Raw genomic sequence first — 20,449 nt, 5'->3', positions numbered from 1 at the left:
TATTCTGAATGACATCCTTGCTGGAGAAAGGATTCTTAGCTGCATATTTTCCTATTCAGCACTTGGACTTTTTTCCTACCGTCACCTCCTGGCCTGCCAAGTTTCAGCGGGCAGGTCTGCTACTACCCATAAGTGTCTACCCTTGTAGGTTAAGGCCCGTTTGTCCCTTGCTGCTTTCAGAATTCTCTTTTCTCTTTGTAACTTGCCAGTTTCACTATGATATGCTGTGGAGAAGACCTATTCTTGTTGAATCTGAAGGGAGTTGTCTGTGCCTTCTGGATTTGGATGTCTGCTTCCTTCTCCAGATTAGGGAAGTTCTCACCTATAATTTGTTCAAGTAAACCATCTGCCCTTTTCTCTCTCTCTCTCTCTCTCTCTCTCTCTCTCTCTCTCTCTTACGCTGGAACTCTTATGATCCGGATATTATTACATTTCATTGAATCACTTAGTTTTCTAATACTCCCGTCATGGTCTAATATTTTCTTATCACCCCTTTTCTTGTCTTCGTCATTTTCCATACTTTCATCTTCTATGTCACTTATTCTCCCCTCTGTTTCCTCCATCTTTGCTGTTACTGCATCTAGTTTATTTTGCATCTTATTTACAGTATTTCTTAATTGCTGTGACTATTTCTTAGTTCCTTGATCCCTGCAGCAATAGATTCTCTGCTGTCTTCTATGCTTTTTTGTAAGCTCAGCTGTTAATCTTACAACTATTATTCTAAATTCTTGAACCATACATTGTTTATATCTGTTTTGAGCAATTCTCTAGCTCTAATTTCTTCCTGGAGTTTCTTTTGAGGAGAATTCTTCCATTTCTTCAGTGTTCGGTACTTTATGTGTTTTCCTAGTTGTCATGTGTCCTGCACCTGTGAGCACTACTATTTTTAAAAGGGGTCATATACTATCCAGGGCCTGGCCCTTCAACAGGTATCTTTGGAGTGTGTTTCATGCTCTCTGTTTTTGTGACTCTGGTTGCTTTATTTCCCTACTCATATTGGTGGGTTGGCCATTCCAGCAGGTGTGCTTAGATTTGTTCATAATGTAACCTTGGAAAAGAATTTAAACACGGGGGGTGGTGATGGAAGATGCCTTATCTCATACAAAGGGAGAAATGACAGGGGCAAAGGAAAAGAGAAGAAGACAAAAAATTGGCCAGGCAGGGGAGAGAGAGAGAGAGAGAGAGAGAGAGAGAGAGAGAGAGAGGAAGGAAAATAAGAAGGAGATACAGAAGAGGTACAGAAAGAATAGATTAAAAATCTCCATGACCTGGCAAGTTGTCCCCATGGGCCCCTGGAGATGTTTGTGTCACTCTGTAGCCCGGATTCCTAGATTTCCACATCTTCTTGCCTCACTGCTGTGTTTGAGGGATGTGGTCATTTCAGGTCCCCCTACTTCTCTGCCCTGTTGACACACCCCCCTCTTTAATGTAGTGTTAGACTTGATTTGTGGATGGTTTCTTCAGAAATTGGACTCCCATGCTTATGACAGAATTTTCTTTCTTATAGTATCTTTGTCTAGTTTTGGTCTCAGGTAATGCTAGCCTTATAGAATGAGGTGACAAATATTTCTCCTCTCCATTTTGGGGGGAGACTTTGTGTAGAATAGATAACATTTCTTCCTAAAGTGTTGGATGAATTTACTAGTGTAGCCCCTTGGCTCTGGAATTGCTTTCTGTGGAAAGATCTTTATCTAAGACTTTAGTTTCTTTTATACATATAGAGTTAGTTAGTTTATCTGTTCTTTTTTTCCTTTATTTTATTTTATTTTTTTATTTTATTTCATTTCACTTCATTTCATTTCATTTCATTTCATTTCATTTCAGTAATCTTTACACCCAACATGGGGCTTGAACTCACAATCCAGAGATCAAGAGTCACATGTTCTCCCAACTGAGCCAGCCAGGCACCCTTCACTCTTGATTGAGCTTTGATAATTTCTGTCTTTCACGGGATTTACCCACTGCATCTGAGTTGTCAAATTAATTATATAAAGTTGATAATATTACTTTGTGATTTTTTTAGTATCTGTGAATCTCCAGTAATGTTAGTTACATTACTAATCTCTGTTATATTGTTAATACTTCCCTTGTTTCTCTTCATTTTGGGATCAGTCTTGGTAGAAATTGATCCTTTTTTTTTCACCTCCTGAAAGCATTTGGTTTCATTGATTATTCTCTATCGTTTTTCTGCTTTTTTTCATGTGATTTTTGTCTTTATTAGTTCCTTTCTTCTGTTTGGTTTGGGTTTAATTTGTTTTGGTTTTCTATTTTCAAAAGGTGGAAATGTCATAGATTTCAGACCTTTCTTTTTCCTCATCCTCTTCTTCCTCTTCTTCTTTTTCCTCTCCTTCTTCTTCCTCTCCGTCTTCCTTCTCCTCCCTCCTCCTCCTCCTCTCCTCCTCCTCCTCCTCCGCCGCCGCCTTCTTCTTCTTCTTCTTCTTCTTCTTCTTCTTCTTCTTCTTCTTCTTCTTCTTCTTCTTCTTCTTCTTCTTCTTCTTCTTCTTCTTCTTCTTCTTCTCCCTTTCCCACTCTGTCTCCCTCTCCCTCTCCTCCTTCTCTCCACTTCCCCTTCCTCTTTCCTCCTCCTCCTCCTCTTCTTCTCCTCTTCTCCTCCTCTTCTTCTCCTCTTCTCCTTCTCCCTTTCACTCTCCATCTCCCTGTCCTCCTTCCCACCTCTTACTCCTTCCTCTTCCTCCTCTGTCTTCTTCCGCTTCCTCTTTCCTCCTCCTCCTCCTCCTCCACCTCTTCTTCTGCTCCTCCTCCTTCCCTCCTCGTTCTCCTTGTTGTTGTTGTTGTTGTTGTTGTTGTTGTTGTTGTTCTTCTTCTTCTTCTTCTTCTTCTTCTTCTTCTTCTTCTTCTTCTTCTTCTTCTTCTTCTTCTTCTTCTTCTTCTTCTTCTTCTTCTTCTTCCTTTCCCTCTCCATCTCCCTGTTCTCCTTCCCTCCTCTTCCTCCTTCCTCCTCCTCCTCTGTCTTCTTGTGCCTCCTCATTCCTCCTCCTCCTCCTCCTCCTCCTCCACCACTTCTTCTTCTTCTTCTTCTTCTTCTTCTTCTTCTTCTTCTTCTTCTAGATAGTGTAGAAATCTATTGGCATTATTTTACCAAAATTTTTCTCAATTGTGAAAAATTATAATCAGTTCTTCAACCTATAAAGAAAAAAGAAGAAAATCTCTTTAATATAATACACCATGAAAATAGGCTATCTGCTTGCCACATTGTGTGTGTGTGTGTGTGTGTGTGTGTGTGTGTGTTTAATTACACTATGGCCACAATCCATTTCACACAATTTTTAAGACAGGTAAATAAATACCAAATTATTTCCTTTCAGGCCAGCCACAAAACTTTAAGGAATAGACCCTAGACATGTATGTACTTGACAGTGCAGGCTCCTGGTTGAGCCAGGCAGGTTTAGTATCATTTCCAGGGGTCAGCAATCTATGGCCCGTGGACTGAATGTGGCTTGGCTTGTTTGTGTATGGCCCTGAGGTAAGAAAAGTTTTAGATTTTTTAAAGGGTTGTAAACAAAGCAAAAACAAAGTACTATGTGACAAAAGTACATGGTCTACAAAGCTTAAAATATTTACAGTTTGGCCTTTTACAGAAAAAGCTTGCAGACCCTTCATTTATACCAATGTTGTACAGAATTCAGATGGTGCAATTACAATTCCGAGATAATGTTCCTTTATTCTGACCCAGAATGTAGCAACATCCTACAAAGATGTTCTTCTGATGTCATGGGTTAGAATTCCTTTTCTCTTTTTTCTTCATCTTCGCATCATTAAACTTCATCCTTATCTCTCTCTCCATGAGTGTGGAGATTTTTCAATTTTTCATTTAGTAAGGCAGCAATTGCTTTTGCATCTCTGGCATCTATTTGCTCTCTCCAAATGTTTCCCTTTGCTTTTTCATAGGGATAACATTTAACAGTCGGATAGGCTCTGATGCCAGCTTTCTGGCATGTTTGAGCCTAAGCCTGACGGTCTATTTTTCCAGCTTTCACTTTTCCTTTCATCATCTTAGCCAAGAGCTTAAACTCTGGAGAAAAATTTTGGCAAGGTCCACACCAAGGAGCATAGAATTCAATCACCCGGTGATTTTTCCCTTGTATAACTTTTTCATCGAAAGTCTGAGTCATTAGATTTGTGGATGCTTGAGGTGGGAATCCCGTACCCCAAATCTCTCTTCTAGCCATTGTAACTGTGATACTGAAAAGCTTTATTTGGTTTTGTGTGGGGGGGGAATCTTATCTCAGGGTATCTCTGAACATTTTCTTGGGCACAAAAAGAATGATACTGTTGGCAGTCTATACTGCCAAAAGTAACTGTCCAGTTAGTGTCCAGGCCATTCTTTTCCATTCTGGCATTAGGACTTGACATGGATGACACCATGGGAGTAGAAGTCAACCATCCAGACTTCATCACGGTTTCTTTGTTTAGCTAGTTCATTGAAAGTGGTGGGTGTCAGGGAGGTCACTGAAGGTTCCTAGGATCCTCTATGAATTCCAAGATCTGTTGTTCAGCAGAGTGATGTCCTTCTTATTCATGAACCTCGGATTGGTTGAATACCACTGTTGTTGGATCTGCCTGAATGTTATACATGTTACAGGGTCCCTCGTGAACCGTACCATCTAGTGTACCAAACTAAAGCTGACCACGCAGATGCTTTGATGCTTTTTATAACTCTGGCAATAAAGCTTGACATGGTGGACACCATGGCACAAACAAATCAACAAGCCACGGTTCCTGTCATCGGCAGGCACATTTTGAGGTCCAAGTGTGGCAACATGAGAATTACCACTTTCTTTGGCAAAGGCTAGTATATCATATAGAATCTTCTTGGGGCGCCTGGGTGGCGCAGTCGGTTAAGCGTCCGACTTCAGCCAGGTCACGATCTCGCGGTCCGTGAGTTCGAGCCCCGCGTCAGGCTCTGAGCTGATGGCTCAGAGCCTGGAGCCTGTTTCCGATTCTGTGTCTCCCTCTCTCTCTGCCCCTCCCCCGTTCATGCTCTGTCTCTCTCTGTCCCAAAAATAAATAAAAAACGTTGAAAAAAAAATTTAAAAAAAAAAAAAAGAATCTTCTTTCCATGATGAATTTCATATTCTTTGGTCCCTGGTCCTTTAATTTTTTTTAACGTTTATTTATTTTTGAGACGGAGAGAGACAGAGCATGAATAGGGGAGGGTCAGAGAGAGGGAGACACAGAATCCGAAACAGGCTCCGGGCTCCGAGCTGTCAGCACAGGGGCCCGATGCCGGGCTCGAACTCACAGACCGCGAGATCGTGACCTGAGCCGAAGTCGGCGCTCAACCGACTGAGCCACCCAGGCGCCCCTGGTTCCTTGTCCTTTAAATACTGCTAGACATGGCTGAAATACAGAGAGATTACTACAGATGTCTGGCGCAGAGGGACAGTCAGCCTTGCCAACTTGAATATGATCACTTTTGAGTAGAGTTTTTAGTTCCCTCAACTCAGGATCATTTCGATTTTCATGTTTTCCGAAACTAAATGATAAGAGCTACCGATGATGAGCCGATCGATCCGTTAGTGTATTTGCCAAAATTAGCTCAAAATCTGGAAGACTATGCACGATTTCCAAATATATTTCTCGAGCATCCAATGAATTAAGGAACAAAACGCTGCTTTTCTCTCTGTTATTTAATGTGTTCCAGAGGAAAATAGGCAGTGGTACTTGTCATAATATCCAGACTTTTACAAAGTTTGTCCTGGGTGGCACAGTCCATCCATCCTACATTAACCAGACCATCCAACATGCCCGGGAGCCTGAGTCATGTCTATGAAGTTAAACAATCTCCTCCTTTGCAACAAAAAGTGATCAGCTGGCCAATACCAGCAGCAAAAGCAGTTTCTATGGAGTGAACACAATTTCCTGTCCATAATTCCATCACTGTGTTTCTAACACGCTGCATGGTGAAACTCACCAAACTTTCCTTTAATCTGTCCCTGTGATATTTCACTGTGGCCGTTCCAGACCTAAAAAGGAAGAGGCTGGGAGATCCGTTGACTCCTTTCATTCGGCAAAGCATTCTATCATCACCACAGTTAACAGCACCAATTTGAAGTAATCCATCTACTTCTTTAGCACAGTCTCTCCATGTGGGAGCTAATTCATGGCAGTGTGAACATCCTGGGGAGTAAAAGTTCACAAACCACAGTTCTCCAGAATGAACAGCAGCATCCAATTCTCTTCTATTCAATGTCATGCTTTCAAGATCATCATCATAAATACCAAAATCATAACAATCATAATCCCAGCTTTCATACGGGCCACCTTCTGGATCATCTGCAAGTCCCTTTTCTCCGTATTTGTCATACTTTTCCCACAGATCTTCATCTTTGAGTACTTCATATGCTCTATTTATTTTTGAAAATCACTCTGTACGTTAGGATTGTTCATTTGGTTGGTAGGTTGGTTGGTTGGTTGGTTATTTATTTATTTATTTATTTATTTATTTATTTATTTAGTGTTTATTTACTATTGGGAGAGACAGAGACGGAATGCAAGTGGGTTGGGGCAGAGAGAGTGGGAGACACAGAATCCAAAGCAGGCCCCTGGCTCCAAGCCATCAGCACAGAACCCGACGTGGGGCTCTAACACACGACCTGTGAGATCATGACCTGAGCGAGCGGAAGTTGGACGCTCAACTGACTGAGCCACCCAGGCGCCCCGGGTTATTCGTTTTTGTTTTTTGTTTTTTGTTTTTTATCAGGATGTAACTTCAATGCCAACTTCGTGAAAGCTTGCCTTATCTCTCTACTGCTTGCAGTCCTGGATACTCCAAGTAAACTGTAAAATTCCTGATCTGTGCCCACTAAAATGGTCATATACACTATTAGGAAACAGAATGACCCTTTTCAGGTCCCGGAGGTAGTCATTTTCGTTGAAGCAGACTCCCATTCTTTCTCTGATACATGTTCTGATGAAAGTGAACATTCAGATATACAGCTGGTTCCAACTGAGAGAACATGCAGGTTTGAGAACTTGTGTTCGCGTTACCCCAAGAGCGAATCAATCATCATGAAATTTTCCCAAAATGTCAATCTGTGTAGGCTCAGTAATCTCCACTTCCTCAGATCACAAAAGATATCAAAATACTTTCAGGAATCTAACCTTGTTAACATTCTGTTTCTCCTTTCTTCCTTTAATCCTAAATGTCTAAATCTTCTCCTTACCTGCGAATGGTCTCTGGCTCATTTCTAACTCCTTGTCATGCAACCAAAACATACGTTTGTAAAGTATAGAGGTGGAGGTAACAAATATTCAGACTAAACTAAGCAACCAGAGGAAAATTGAGAACATATTGTCCAATACCACCATGGGACAAGTGGTTCTCCTAGGGGTCGTTCTCAGCGTGGGTGTGGTGGACTTGATCTGCGCCACGCTTCAGGGCCAGGTAGAAACCGCCGGTAAACGCAATAGGAAGGATTTCTGGCTGCCATCAGCCCAGAATAGGATGTGGGGAGAGGGGAAGGATGGGGGCATCCCATGAAAGAGACTGCTGGCATATGAAGTCTCCGGCAGGACTAGGGTGAAAAGAGCCCGAGTAACTGAGGCTTAAGTAAGAGAAAGGGTCGCAAGAAGCTGGGAAGCGAAGTCAGAAGGCTGATGATGTAGGTAGTGAGAAAAAGGTGGGGAGCTAGAACACAAAACCCATGGCAGGGGCAGAGAGGAAGGGAGGGGAGACAGGTGCACAGGCATTGGGCTCTCCCTTCCAGAAGGGCCATGCCTCTGCCACCGCCGCCACCTCCCGCTCCAGCAGAGCCTGGGGCCCGGCCCATGCCCACCTCAGTCTAATGGGGTCGCCTCCTACAGCTACTCCCCCACCTTCAAATCCCGGCAGGTAGCGGACCCTGCCCCCACCCACCCAAGTCCTGCTGTGGGCGTGTGAACAAAGCACCTGCTCTCCAGCCACTGCCAGGGTGGGGCGGGGCAGGGCAGGGTGCCTTGGGAAGCTGGGGGAGGAGCCACAAAGGCAGCAAGGAGCACCGCACTTCCCTCTTCTTTTTTAATGTATACATTCAGTGCTATAAGTCTTCATGTGAGTGCTACTAAAGCAGGACTCTACAAATTCTACTATGTTTTCATTTTCATTCAGTTAAGAATCCTCTCTAATTTTTTTTTCTTTTTTCATTACTTCTTTGACCCAGGGGATATTTCGATGTGTTCTGTAGTTCACAAATAGTTGAGTATTTTCCAGAGATATTTTTGTGCTTGATTTCTGATTTGATTGCTTAGTGGTCAGGGAACACACTATTATGAGTTCAGGCCTCTTGACTTCTTCCTTTTATTAAGATTTATTTTTGACCCAGAACATAGTCTTTTTTGGTAAGTGTTCCATAGATCCTTGAGAAGAATAGTGGCGGCCAAGTCTACTATGCCCTTGCTGATGTTGAGCCTATTGAAATATCAGACTATAATTGTGAATTTGCCTGTTTCTCTTTTCAGTTGTATCAATTTTTGTTTCATGTACTTTGAAGCTATTAACAGATACATGAACATTTAAGATTGCTCTTAATTGACCCTTTTATGATTATACAATGACCTGTTGTTTATTGCTGGTAATAATTTTTTTGCTTGAAACTGTTTTGTCTGCTATTCATATAGCCACTCTAGCTCAGCCTTCTTTGGTCACGTGTTAGTGTGGGATATCATATTTCTGTCTTTCGAACAAATTTCTGTCTTGACATTTAAAGTGCATTTTGTATAGGTGGCATATAGTTGAGTCTTCCTTTTTTATCCATTCTGCCAGTCTGCGTTTTAGTTGAGGCTTTTAGACCGTTTTCATTTACTGTGATGTTTTTTTTTCAATATATGAAATTTATTGTCAAAGTGGTTTCCATACAACACCTAGTGCTCATCCCAAAATGTGCCCTCCTCAATACCAATCACCCACCCTCCCCTCCCTCCCACCCCCCATCAACCCTCAGTTTGTTCTCAGTTTTTAAGAGTGTCTTATGCTTCGGCTCTCTCCCACTCTAACCTCTTTTTTTCTTTTTTCCTTCCCCTCCCCCATGGGTTTCTGTTAAGTTTCTCAGGATCCACATAAGACTGAAAACATATGGTGTCTGTCTTTCTCTGTATGGTTTATTTCACTTAGCATCACACTCTCCAGTTCCATCCAGGTTGCTACAAAGGGCCATTTACTGTGATTTTTGAGATAGTTGATTTGAATATGTCATCATGCTGTTTGATTTGCATTTGTCCTATCTGCTCCTTGTTCCCGTTCTCTTCTTTTTCCGCTTTCTTTTAATCAAGTAATTTTTATGATTCAGTTTTATCTATTTATTTATTTATTCATTCATGTATTCATTTATTCATTTATTTATTTAGGCTTCCTAGCTAGAACTTTTCAGTTTTGCTGCTTTAGTGGTCGGTTTAGGGTTTATAGTCTATGGTTTCAGCATCACAGTCTCCCTTCCAGTAACGTTATACCACATCGCATAGAGTTTAGGCAAATCACAAGAGTTGACTTCCATTTCTTCTTTCCTAGACATATCCTTCCTGGGTCAGTGGGATTATAGTGTTCCTGAGGTTTAGGTAGATTTGGGCCATTTTTTTCCCCTGTCCTTGTCCCCTGCCTCTTTGGGCAATTGTATATTTCCCAGTTGAAGTTTTCTCCCAAGTTTCCTATGTTAAACTTCAGTCTTTTGTTTTGTGAGGTCTAATATGTGTTTATTCCTACCCATCGTATTGTTCATGGCTAACATAATTTACATCTCTGTAAGTGCTATTTGGTTTTTAAAACTATAGCTTCTATGCCTCTAGTTATCTTTTCATGCTTTGTTTGGAGATATAGTTAAGTTACTTACAAACAGTTGGATCCTTTAGTCTTGCTCTTACGAATTATTGGCTGAATCCAGAGTGGTGATCAGCCTATGGCAAATTATGAGTTTTTCTATCTTAGCTAATGTGAATAGATACTGTCCCTCGTGCTGTGGGAGCAGCAGGCAGTGTTTCCTCTACTCTTTTCAGATTTTTTTCCCCTTGATGACTTCCTTCCATGTATGCACTGGTTGTTACTCTGCCGAATAGCCAAAGGGGACCCTGTGCAGATGCCCAGGGTTCTTTCTGTGTCCTGCTTTCTCCTCTCTTGGATGCTGACCTGTCGTCTCTATCTGCCTTGACTTCACCAGACTCTCAGTTTTGCCACCTTGACTCAAGGACTCTGGTGAAATCTACTTAAATAATATATGTCTCTTGTGTCGTAGCCTGAAAACTCCCTCAAGGCAGTGAGCTTGGGCATACGTGTTAGGCTAACGTGTTTTGTTTTCAGGGATCATTGTCCTTCATTGTCTGAAGTTCTGTGTCTTGAAAATCATGTTAAAATTGTATTTTGTCTGTTTTGTTTTTGCTTGCTTCAGGTAGGAAGATCAATCAGTACGTGTTACCCCATCTTGGCCAGAAGCAGATTACAGTGGAACTTCGGCACATGCTCTAGACTGTCGAGAGTGCTTGTCTTCCTCCTTTGCTTAATTGTCTCCTGCTCATCCTTCATTCCTCAGTATAGTTATCTCTTCCTCAGGGACATCTATCTTCCTTGGGCCCAATCTAGATCAAGTTATGATCACAGAACTCTGTCTTCTAATAGGAACTATCTGAATTTAGAATTACCATTTGAGTTGTCTTTCTCCTTCACTAGACTTTAAGCTAATCGAGAGCCAGGGGTCTTCTCTATTGTATCTGTAGAGCTGAGTATAACATCTTCCACTGAAGGTATATATTTATTCAATGTGTGAATGAGTGAATTGAAGATGCACAGGCCTGTATATGCAAAAAGTACTCATCTATTTTATTTCTGTTTCTTCTCTGATGCAGATTATGCTGGCTTCTTGAAAATCCGAGATATATGTGTTTCTTATGAGAAATTAAGGAAACTTAACAAAAATCACTGTAAACTTCTTATGGGAAAAATGACAGAAATGGACAAAGTGGTTAGTGCACTACAGAACGAGCTACGAGAAGCCAAAGACATGATATCACGGTTAGAACATCAAAAAGTGGAATGGGAACGTGAATTCTGCAGTTTGAGGTACAGCATCTTGGCTTTAAGGAAATATTTCAACTGTTTCCTTTTATACTACAGATGTGTAGGGGCAGTTTTCTAATTGCTGACTTACCTTATGGAATTTTCCTGGAAAGAATACTTGTTTAGTGTTGTGAGGTGTGTGATTCTTGGCAATAACACAGCAAGTTCTTAACAGTGAATACTTCTAATACTTTAATGTATATTCCAAATCACAATTTTAATGGCCCTATAAAAGTCCACCATAGTCCAAGAAACATCATTATTTAAGAGATTGAATTATGCTTGTTTTTCATCTTTCAGTATTTTAATTAATGCTGTCAGGAATGTCTTTTATATAAATCTGTTTCTACATGTCTGCTTACTTACTTGGAATCAATTCTTCAATATAATGTAATCTGGTTAAAGTATAAACATTTTTAAAAAGGTCTTTGATCCATATTTTTAAGTTGTTCTCAGGAAAGTTTATATTACTTTCTGTACCTACTAACAGAGTATAAAATGGTCATTTTTCTCAAGAGAGTAAAATTTGCCAAAATTGAATCCGTTTTCTTCTTAACATGCAGGGGCTAAAAAGTAAAGTGGGGGTGCCTGGGTGGCTCAGCTGGTTAAGCATCTGGCTTTGACTCAGGTGATGATCTTGTGAGTTTGAGCCTTGCTTTGGGTGGGCTCGAGCCCTGCTTTGGGTGAGCAGGAGCCCCGCTTCGGGTGAGCTCCTCTTCTCTCACTCTGTCTCTCCCTCTCTGTCTGCCCCTCGTGGGATTCTGTCTCTCTTTGTCTCTCTCTGCCCTCGTTCACTTGAGTCATCTCTCTCTCAAAAAATTTAAACAAAGTAAAATGGGGGCCCCTGGGTGGCTCAGTCAGTCAAGCGTCCGACTTTGGCTCAGGTCATGATCTCAGGGTTCGTGAGTTTGAGCCCCACATCGAGCTGTGTGTTGTCAGTGCAGAGCCCACTTCGGATTTTCTGCTTCCCTCTCTCTCTCTCTCTGCCCCTCCTTTGTTTGCATGGGCTCTCCCTTTCTCTCTCAAAAATGAATAAACATTAAAAAAAAGTAATACGGAAAGTGATTACTGATAAGTTTTTTCAACATCTCTGTCATAGGTAGATAACATTAATTCAAGAGTGTATGCTGAAAGGTCATATTACTCTTTATTGTTTACTTAATCAATACGTATCCTGTGTTGTTCTAAAAGGGATGTTTAAGTGATTCGTAAAGTAGGTAATCACCCTCAACAAGGTAAGTTGCAAGTGTTGTGGAAGAAGAAACAAAAAGTATAGGCAACAGATATTAGACTCGTCAGCATAGTCTTGGACGACAGTAATCTGCACGTGTATGTTGTGTAAACAACATCCACAGATGCTCTCTTACACTGCACATCATTTTTGGAGGTACCTGTAAGGTTTCGTCAAGTGGAAATTTTATTTCCAGTGAATTGATAAACTTGCTTATAAACAGTAACTTCTCTTTTTAATGAGAAACTGAATTATCTGTCCTATGGAGGAATAATTATACCTGTGGGAAAGGGGGTAATTTTCAACTCTAACTTTCCTGAATAATTTCAAACTTCCTTTCCTACAACATCTACCAGAGTTATTACTGACTAAAACTAACGAAGTTGCATATTGCTTTCTCCTGGCTTTTTTTCAACTGTATATATGGTTTGGAAGAGATTGAAGTGACAAATTAAAAACATGAGCCCTACAAGGAAAACAATCGGAAAACATAGAAATTTTTCATTTGGATAATAAGCCAACTTATGTGGAACCAGATCATAAAATGAACTTTTTATGTCTAACAAAGCAAATTTTAAAAGAAGCACATGTAATTGCAGATGTACCTTAAAACAAGAAGAAGAAGAAGAAAGAAGAAATGCTGATATGTTATATGAAAATATTAGGGAAAAGTTAAGAAGAAAAGAAGACGAATATAAGAAAGAAGTTGAAACAAAACAACAAGTTGAACTCGCTCTTAGAACGCTAAACATGGAATTGAAGGCCACCAAAAATCAGGTAAATCAGTTTTTGATAAAAACTGTATTTCCATCCATATTACATAGTGTAATATTATACACATATATTTTATAGTATCCCTTTGACTCAAGATATATTATTTAGGTTTAAAATAAATTAAAACATGGGATTATGTTCTTTTGAACATTTTTTTAAAGTTCTCCACTTCAGCTTTTGACCTTTTTTTTTTTTTAACGGTATGAGACCAGAATCATAATGAAATGTGTCTCCAGGTTGTAGAAGAGCGCAGTGACACTCAGTGGCAACTTTCTCCAGATCAGAAGGCCAGAGTCTTACAAGATGGAAGTCTAAACAATCACCTTTACAAGCAAAAGGAGCTAGAAATGGTTCATAAGTAAACTAGTTCTAAGGTATCTTCTTTAGTTATTTTGAAGTACATGTGTGTATGTATTTGTATACATTCTATGTTTTAGTTATTATTACTTTTACTCCGTGTGTGTTTATAAATATATATATATATATATGAAACTGAACTCTGTTCATCATGGAAACTATAGAGGATTTTAAAAGCACATATATTTTGCGGAGGGGCATGGGGGACGGTGGCATTTCTGCTTCGCTGGATAAAATAATACTCTTGATTAAATGCATTTGTCTGCAACAATTAGTGACATTCATAATGTCCTCATCCAAAGGAGAGGCTTTTATTACTTTCTGTAGGAATCGATGAGCTTTCCCTAATCTCAATACTATTGCTACTAGCAACATGTGTTTTAGTTTTGAACAGTTACTTCACTGCCTTGATATATTAATAGGTTAGTTGAACACTTCCGCTAATGGACAGGAGGACAAGTGTAGCCAGTTCACTGATCATATGTTCGGTATCAAGTCTCCTACTTTTGAGAAAAGTAACAGTTTTGCTTCAAGTAGCATCCTATTTCATTACAAGGAAATTTTGATAACAATGGTATGCTGTGGTATATACTTAATGATAATTTATTGATAGGTATTTTATTCCTAATAAAATAGCTGAGTGTATTTCCCCTCTTTTATATTTATTACTGTTTTCAACATGAAGAGGAAATGCAAGTTATTACAGCAGTAAATAATCTCATGGTTTTCTAAGAGATGTATAAATTTCACCTTATTTCCTATGAGTATTTTGAAATACAAGACTTCTTTCGTACTTGTGTATTTACACTAGAGAAGTGGCAGTGGTTGGTGCAAGAGCACTAGTTGTGGAGTGAGAAGACCTGGGGAGAGTCCTGCAGCTCACCGTTTTAATCTCTCCATTCTAGAATTGTGATAACCAAATGAGTTCATTGATGTATGTAGAAGTGTTTCTATTATAGTACAGTGCCTAGATTTTTCAGTTATCAATAGATATAATTCTTATAACTGACTATAGAAATGGTAGCAAAGTAGGTATCTATGAAATATTCTCAGGAAAGAAGAATTTTAGGAAATTTAATCTGTCCGAGTATATGCAGAGCTAAGGATTGTACTGTGGGGTCGCTGTGTTCGATACCTACTGTAAACTCAATTTTTAAGTATAGTCAGATTTATTAATCTTTTATTTTAGGCCTTCTGGTTTGTTGTAAATCAGAGAAAGGCTTTTCCAATTCTGAGATTCTGAACACTTTTCTCACAAAGACTTTTTAACTTTCATGCCTTCGTTATCTTCAGTTAAAATTCTGAACTTTTGGGAACTTATGCTTGTCTAAAATTTGAGATTTGGAGCCAACTTTATTTTTTTCCAGTTGGATATTCACTTACTGTAACCTTCCTTCCTTCCTTCCTTCTTTTCTTTCTTTCTTTCTTTCTTTCTTTCTTTCTTTCTTTCTTTCTTTCTTTCTTTCTTTCTTTCTTTCTTTGTTTTCATGTTTCTTTATTCATTAGAGAGAGAGAGAGAGAGAGAGAGAATGCAAGAAGGGGAGGGGCAGGGAGAGAGAGAGCGAGAATCCTGAGCAGGCTCCTGACTGTCAGCACAGAGCCTGATGCGGGGCTTGAACCCACAGAATGTGAGATCATTCCCTGAGCCAAAATCAAGAGTCAGACACTCAACCAACTGAACCACACTGGCACCCCCTGCAACCTTTTCATTGTTTAAACACAGATTATACTTTAATTTCAAAGAAAATCATGATACTGCCATTTTATTGAGTGCTATCTGAAAATGTGCTTGGTTTTACTTAGCTTTCTGATAATCAGGAGAAAACACAAGATCGGTTGCATAAAAACCACATGTTGCAGGATGAAATTGTCGTGCTAAGACTGGAAAGAGACACCATAAAAAAATCAGAACTAGGCAGGGAGATAATACCTTTTGTGTCTTTAACTGAATTCAGTGAACAGGAATGTGTATGTGTTACAAAAAGACGGTGAATTGATGTGTGTGTTGATATTTCTCAAAGTACGTATGTGAGAGTTGTCTATTATTAACATAATTTAATGATAAGATGATTTAGAAAATCAGTAACAGAAATGTCTTATTAGGTAGTTGCAAGACAACTTCAACAAGAACTGGCTGATACTCTGAAGAAACAGTCTATGTCAGAGGCTTCCCCAGAGGTTACATCATATCTTTGTCTGGAAGATGAAACACGGGATCTCAAGAAGAAATTAGCTCAAATCAGAAGTCAGGTATGTAGTAAATGTAACCTGTCAACAGCTAACTTATAGCTGGTTAAATAATATAAAGTGTTTTAGGATACCAATTTCCATGGACCGCTTTCTTTGGTATTTTCATTATAATTAATTTATTATGATTTTAGTATCTTTACAATGCATTTATTTTGTAAACTTCTGCCTTTCCTTCTCCTATTTGTGTTATACATTATTTTCTTATAATACTTTTAGGAAAGTTGAGGCTTTTGTATCCTTCCTCACAGAAATTGAAAGACTTTTTTCGTTCTTTCTTTAATTTAAATTTTTTTTTACATTTTATTTATTTATTTTGAGAGAAAAAGAGTGAGAGAGAGTGTGTGCGTGTGTGTTAACAGGGGAGGGGCAGAGAGAGGAGAGAGAGAGAATCCCAAGCAGGCTCCATGCTGTCAGTGTAGAGCCAGTGTGAGGCTCAGTCTCATGAACCATGAGATCATGACCTGAGCTGAAAGCAAGAATTGGACACTTAACTGACGTAGCCACCCAGGTGTCCCAAGAGACTTTTGTCCCCTACTAAACAATGTTTTTTAATGATATCTCTATTACGATGAGGCAAGCTGGATCAAATCAGAAGATAATGTTTAATGGAATGTTTCAGATAATTGTCTTAGTTCTCATCTTCACTTTTGAGAAGAATGCATATTGATTTCAGGATGACATGTACAGAAAGATCACTTAACAAACCACTTGAACTTCGGCATCTCCTTCATTTTCTTTGCCTTTTAGACATATTGTCAAAGCACGGAAATATTCAGATCATGTGTAGTATGGACACCCAAAAGCGAGAATTAAGAACATTCTCTGTGTCCTGCCATTGGGTTTTTTTAAAGCTATTTTGAGGTACAATACACATACCATAAAAATCACCCATTTGCCACGCACAGTTCACTGTCTCTGTGTACACTCGTGCAACCATCACTGCCATCAAGTAGAATGTTTTCCTCACCCTGAAAGGAAACCCTTCCCCGTTGCCCCCAGCCTCAGGCAACCACCAGTCTACTACTTGGTCTCTCAATGGCGTTGCCTCTTGTGAATATTTCATATAAATGGAGTCACACAACGTGTGGTCCTTTGGGACTAGCTACCTTTACTTAATGTTTTCTGGGTTCATCTGTGTTGATTACAGCTTATATCAGTGCTTCATTTCTTTTTATTGTCAACAGTACTCCATTGTGGGTTAAGGCCCTTGTTCATTCATCAGTTGATGGACCTTTGGGTTGTGTCCACTTCTTGCCTATTAATACTGCTGCTTATGAACATTTATGTAGTTCTTGTGTGGACATCCGTTTTTAATGTCTCTGCCATCAGATTTTATCCTCTGAGTTAATTGGGTTGATTTCACCATCTCTCAGCCATTACTCATGCTGTCCGTACTGTCTTTTTAGTTTCTGTTCCCCTTGAGTAAACCTATGTTATTCAGACTTGGCTCACAGTCTCCTTTCCAATGAACTTTCTCTGACTGTTCTAACTCCCATTAGCTTTAACTCTCTTGACACTTGTCATCTAGCCTGTGCAGAACAATTTAGTCCTTTATTTGACATTATTTTTATTTTTTCATGACAGGTAATTCCGTCTTCCTAAGTATAAATTTAAGGGATAGTAATATTTGATACGTGTGGTACTTATCCTTGTATAAATTGAAAATACTTTAACCTAACAGTTTTTCCGATAAAATTAAGTACTTTATGCCGTATCAATAAATTCTTCTTGGAAACATTGGTATAACAAAGCTTTTATTCTAAATGTATGCTAAGAAATGAAATACTAAATTGAGGGGTGCTGGCTGGCTCCAGTCCTATCAGAGTCTGCCTTTGGCTCAGGTCATGATCTCCATGTTCTTGAGATGGAGCCCTGCATCGGGCTTTCTGCTGTCAGCAGAGCCTGCATTGGATCCGTTGTGTCCCTCACGTTCTGAGCCACTCAGACTCGTGCTCTGTATCAAAAAATAAACGTTAAAAAATGTGTGTATATCTCTATACACACACACACACACACACACACACACACACACACTTATAGAAGTAAAACTATTAATGAAAGCACTTAATCAAATAGAGGAGAAATGTTCAATCAAATGTTTAGGTTTTTTTCCCCTCTCACTATGAAAAAGCATGCTAAATTTGTCTTTCTTTCTTACACAGCCAGAACTGTGATTTACAGATTTGTATCACTTTACCAATGCAAATATCTGGGGACAGCTTTTCTGATATGCTTTTACCACAAACCCTTAATCTCTTCATCAGAGTACATGCTAAAGCAGCCTAACGTAAAGAGTATGGACATGAAATGATGGAGGAACTTTAGTTTCTCAAGACTCGTTTGTTTCCATGTCATTGGCTTTCCCTTGCCTCTGATGGTCATGTAAAGGATCTACTACTCAGTCAAGGATGTGCTATTTGTACCGTAGTCTGTGAGCATTCTCCACTCAGTGGTATAGAGAGGAAGTAAGTTAAAATGATTATAAGTGGAAAAAAGTACTGTTGGCTAGTGGCATTGGCAAAGTTTTTTGAAGTACTGAGGAGAGATTCTGGGCCTCATGCTCCCCATTTGCTACCACTTGCGGTGGAATGAAGAATAGCCTCGGGGCGCCTGGGTGGCGCAGTCGGTTAAGCGTCCGACTTCAGCCAGGTCACGATCTCGCGGTCCATGAGTTCGAGCCCCGCGTCAGGCTCTGGGCTGATGGCTCGGAGCCTGGAGCCTGTTTCCGATTCTGTGTCTCCCTCTCTCTCTGCCCCTCCCCCGTTCATGCTCTGTCTCTCTCTGTCCCAAAAATAAATAAAAAATGTTGAAAAAAAAAAAAAAAAAGAATAGCCTCAGTATAATTTGTATAGGGGAAAACTTGTTTTGGCAGGCCACCTGCCTAAACTGTCACATTGTATTGGAACACAAACTACAGCAACAATAATCATGCTACATGCAGACACTTAGAGCTGACCATGTGCCACGTACCCTTCTAAGTTGTTCATCTATTATTTCCTAATGTAATCTTCCCAACATCCCAGTGGGGTAGATACTATTATTTATTTTGAGATCACTTTTTTAAAGTCCTTTGTTTTGAGAGAGACAGAGAGACAGAGAGATTTTGGGGAAGGGCATGTAGGGAGAGAGAGAAAGGGAGAGAGAGAGAATCCCAAGCAGGCTCCTCACTGTCCATGCACAGCTCGATGTGGGGCTCAATCACATGACCCTGTGATCATGTCCTGAGCTGAAATCAAGAGCCAGACACTGAACCGACTGAGCCATTCAGGTGCCCCAGTAGGTGCTATTATTACCTTCATTTTACAGATGCAGAGATTGAGACATGGACGTTTTAGGTAGTGTGCTCAAGGTCATACAGCTCATAATGAGCAGAACTGGGAAATCAGACCCAGGCATTCTGGCCCCTACTAGGATATTGCTTCTCAAATTCTTCCATGAAATATCTTGTCACTGAAAACAGTGTGTTCAGTTTCACAATCACGAGAATAGGAACGTAATTCACCTATGTGAATATGTAAAATCATAGTTGATGTGGTGCTTGGAATATGAAAATAGAAATGTTTACCATAAGGTAAATTCCTATATTTCCTCCATTTGACCAATAGATACATTTGTACATTTATGTGACCATATATAATCTAAAAACATTAACAACGTTATGTTTTTGTAGGAGAGTAAGGTTGGTAAACTATTCTGTAAGAGTATTGAAACATTTCATCTTTGTAGGCCATAGTCTCTGTTGTAGAAGCTGAACTCTTTTGTTATGACCTCAAAGTAGCCATCAATCAGCATGTAGAGGAGAGGGTGGCTGGCTCCAAAAATATTTTACTTACAAGCGGCACTTGGGCGGGTTAGTTGGCTGAGGTCCTGACTCTTAATTTCCACTCAGGTCATGATCCCAAATCCCACATCATGAGACCGGTCATGAGACCGAGCCCCACATCAGGCTTTGCCCTGAGCTAGCAGCCTGCTTACCATTTTCTCTGTCTCTCCCTCTGTCTCTCTTCCCCACTTCTGCATGCTCTCTCTCTCTGTCTCTCTCTCAAGTCAAAAAAAATTAAAGACACAGATGATGGTGTTCTACTAGATTTTCAGTGGTTAAAATTATTTTGTCTCTATTTTAGTTGCAAGAAGAACAGGAACGACATGGAGAGGCCGTAAGATATGCTGCGGAGAAGAAAGATCATGTGCAAAAGTATAATTTAAGCCTCACAGAAAATAACTTGTTTATTTATAAAGCAGATAAACAGTGTAGTATGGGAAATGTATTAGTTATGCCAGTATATCATTGTTAAGCTGGATACAAATTCCAGCTTTGAGCTATTTTTAAATGCAGAATTGTGGCATATTATCTCTCAATTTTGCACCTTATCCACAAAACACGATGAGAAAAATGGCACAATTCCGAAATCTTCCTCTTGACAAAATTTTAAGGATTTCTGTAATACCCTCATTTGTTCAGAAAGTATGTGATGTTGTTTTAAATTTATGTGTGAGAATAATTATCTTAAGATCTGCATTTTAGGCTACAGGTTAAAAATGCCACACAAGAAGCAACCATCAAACATCAAGCGGCCCAAATTCAATATCTTGAGAGCAACGTGATAAAGACAAGTTTGGTAAGTCGATCTCTTAATGTCTATCCTACTGAAAAGGAATCCGTATTTCACTAGTAGTAGTACATAAGAATGTTTTGGATCCCATGGAAAATCTCACTGCTGCAAAGGTTTGGTTGATATTGTTCCTACTTGCTACTAGTGATGTAATTCTTCTATATAGATGAAGTTGATTGAACT

At 39.7% G+C, this 20,449-nt stretch overlaps 1 protein-coding gene and 1 pseudogene across 1 annotated transcript in view; one reads left to right on the top strand and one right to left on the bottom strand.

Moving 5' to 3' along the window:
• The window catches only part of LOC131496465 (ankyrin repeat domain-containing protein 26-like), a 97,763-nt gene that overhangs the window by 39,797 nt on the left and 37,517 nt on the right, over window positions 1–20,449 (top strand). Inside the window, exons 9-13 of the mRNA XM_058702024.1 lie at window positions 10,831–11,044; window positions 12,872–13,049; window positions 15,507–15,653; window positions 19,778–19,848; window positions 20,179–20,272. Coding sequence (XP_058558007.1) covers window positions 10,831–11,044; window positions 12,872–13,049; window positions 15,507–15,653; window positions 19,778–19,848; window positions 20,179–20,272 — 704 coding nt within the window. The remainder of the gene's footprint in view (window positions 1–10,830; window positions 11,045–12,871; window positions 13,050–15,506; window positions 15,654–19,777; window positions 19,849–20,178; window positions 20,273–20,449) is intronic.
• Window positions 3,777–6,912, bottom strand: LOC131495924 (dnaJ homolog subfamily C member 10-like; annotated as a pseudogene).

The sequence above is a fragment of the Neofelis nebulosa genome, chromosome 15, assembly GCF_028018385.1.
Source record: "Neofelis nebulosa isolate mNeoNeb1 chromosome 15, mNeoNeb1.pri, whole genome shotgun sequence".
In the NCBI taxonomy this organism is placed as follows: Eukaryota; Metazoa; Chordata; class Mammalia; order Carnivora; family Felidae; genus Neofelis; species Neofelis nebulosa.
Note: the sequence above shows the minus strand (reverse complement) of the source record. Positions and strands in the feature narration are given on the sequence as shown.